This window comes from Sycon ciliatum, chromosome 1 (genome assembly GCF_964019385.1).
Source record: "Sycon ciliatum chromosome 1, ocSycCili1.1, whole genome shotgun sequence".
Taxonomy (NCBI): Eukaryota; Metazoa; Porifera; class Calcarea; order Leucosolenida; family Sycettidae; genus Sycon; species Sycon ciliatum.
Genome location: NC_088643.1, coordinates 14,045,288 through 14,047,299, shown reverse-complemented (window position 1 = coordinate 14,047,299; position 2,012 = coordinate 14,045,288). Strand labels below are relative to the sequence as shown.

Sequence of the window (2,012 nt, the reverse complement as noted above, 5' to 3'; positions counted from 1 at the left end):
CCTGTAGGTGGGCGATGAGACTCCAGCTTCAGACTACAACAGTCAGGACTTGTAAAAAGTTGAACTTTGTGAAGCAGCAGATCGAGAAGTAACGTGTTAGTTAGCTGAAATCGTAGCTGTTGCAGTATGTCGGCGCTATGTAGCTTGCATTTTTTACGGAGAGTCGATCGCCACGCGAATGTTTCTCTCCTCACCGAGAGCTATCTGGCCTCCAAACTCCGTCAGGGTCTGCCTAAGGTACCGAAGGTCCTTTGACTAGCTGCTGGCAGGACTCCATCAAATCCTTTAGCTTCAGCTCGGCGAGCAAAAGTCTCTCTCTCCTCCGCCATGAGCTGTCACACACAAACTGAATACAAAACGATGCACTTCACACGTGCTGGCTTGCACGCGTGCCCCCTTTCACGAACCCAGACAATCTTTTCGGGATTGGTCTATTATGTCAATGAGTTTCAGACCGTCAAGTCACACACAAAGTTCAAACAGCCAAAGGGGAATTCCGGCATGCCGGCAGTACCGATAAAAGACGCCATTCTTAATTTCTTACCATGCATGACGTGACCACTGATCTGAAGTGAAGAGATTCTGCACTGAAGCCGTTGGCCAGCGTCGGAGGGTCCGGGTTGGACTCTGGAGAGTCTGACTGTGCCGTTTTGGATTTGCTTGGAGGCTGGAGTGGAGAAGAAGACTTGGATGAGATCGCTACTCTGCTATTGCTTTCTCGTGTTGTGTTTGGTTTGTTCTGTTTTCCTTTGGCTTCTGTTCACAATGGTTCATATGTTGTGTTAGCTTCTGGCGTCCAGGTCTGCGCGAAATTACCAACTAGTAAATTAGTTACTTGTTAGTCTTTGCACCCGGTGCTTCATGTAGTGACACTGACGGCGTCGCCACCCCAAATGGCGTCTCATGTAGCAGCATGCATGCAACGCCTTGCTGTTAGTGTCAAGTAAGTAATTGCATGTACATGTAGTTACTTGGGTAACAGGTAAGTGCCAGAGATGCGCCTGCAAGTGCAAGATTCATAACAAAAAGGCTATGTTTTTCGCACCATGTCTATAACGCAACTAACGTGTTACTTGAAATGTTACACTAGTGTCGCGCTTTGCTACCTTTGCACCCTTTGCTACTACTTCGTAAAAGGTGAACACACATCTGAATGCAAGGAGAGCAAACAATACAAACGTTGAACAGCAAAATTGAAGGATAAAAATGTGAATGGCAACAGCTACGTTTTCTTTCTTTTTTTTGCTACCTTTGCGCGCTGTACTAGTACTACCTACGCTTCACGCGTCTTGCTTTCCTACCTGCCTGGGTATAAATACTTGGACCCAAATGATGTACAGGTTATCAGTTGTCTGAGCCTCAGCTTTGCTATGTGTAGGAAACGCAGCGTTACAACAAACCTAGCCGGTTGTCTCTGTTCTCTTCTGCCTTTGTGCTATGTTTTTATTAAAAAAATAGAGACCTGTTGCAGTCCGAATTATGTTTCGTTAGGCCGAGTTCCGAAAGTAGAGTGACAGAAATTCGGTGCTATCTTTCTTGATTTTGCAGATCGAAAATTCTGGTTTCGTGGCTTTTGCTCGCTAGCGGCTAGCGCTGCCAGAAAGAACCCAAACGTCTTTTGCGCTATTCTCATGGTGGTGACGATGGAGTCAGAGGAAAGGACGCACTTCTTCCTCTTATTGGAGTGTCCTCATACGAGTCATAGCCAGAAGAACCACGTACAAATGGGTTCTCCTCAGCCCGAAGACGGGTGAGGTCCATGGCCAAATCGAAATGTATTTTATCCTCGGCTTAGAGGATTCCTGGATTCCTTTGTTGGACCTGAGCTTGGCAGGTTGAAAGCATCCGCTGCCCCCAACTAAGGCGCAGTGGGTGTTGTGGGCGTACCAGGGCTCGAGGAAGACGAACAAGAAGAACTACTTGATCGTGAAGCTGCACTGTTTCCTGACACTAACAATTACAAGAAATACCCGCTCGGTACAAAGAGACAGAAAAAGTACAACTTTTTTTAC

General features: G+C 46.7%; 1 protein-coding gene across 2 annotated transcripts in view; it reads right to left on the bottom strand.

Moving 5' to 3' along the window:
• Nucleotides 1-715, bottom strand: part of LOC135814594 (ankyrin repeat domain-containing protein 17-like) — a 57,565-nt gene extending 56,850 nt beyond the window's left edge. For both annotated transcript variants that reach the window (XM_065327744.1, XM_065327752.1), the window contains exon 1: nucleotides 545-715. In XM_065327744.1, the coding sequence (XP_065183816.1) occupies nucleotides 545-551 (7 nt within the window). In that variant the 5' untranslated portion in view covers nucleotides 552-715. The remainder of the gene's footprint in view (nucleotides 1-544) is intronic.
• Nucleotides 716-2,012: the final 1,297 nt, after the last annotated feature.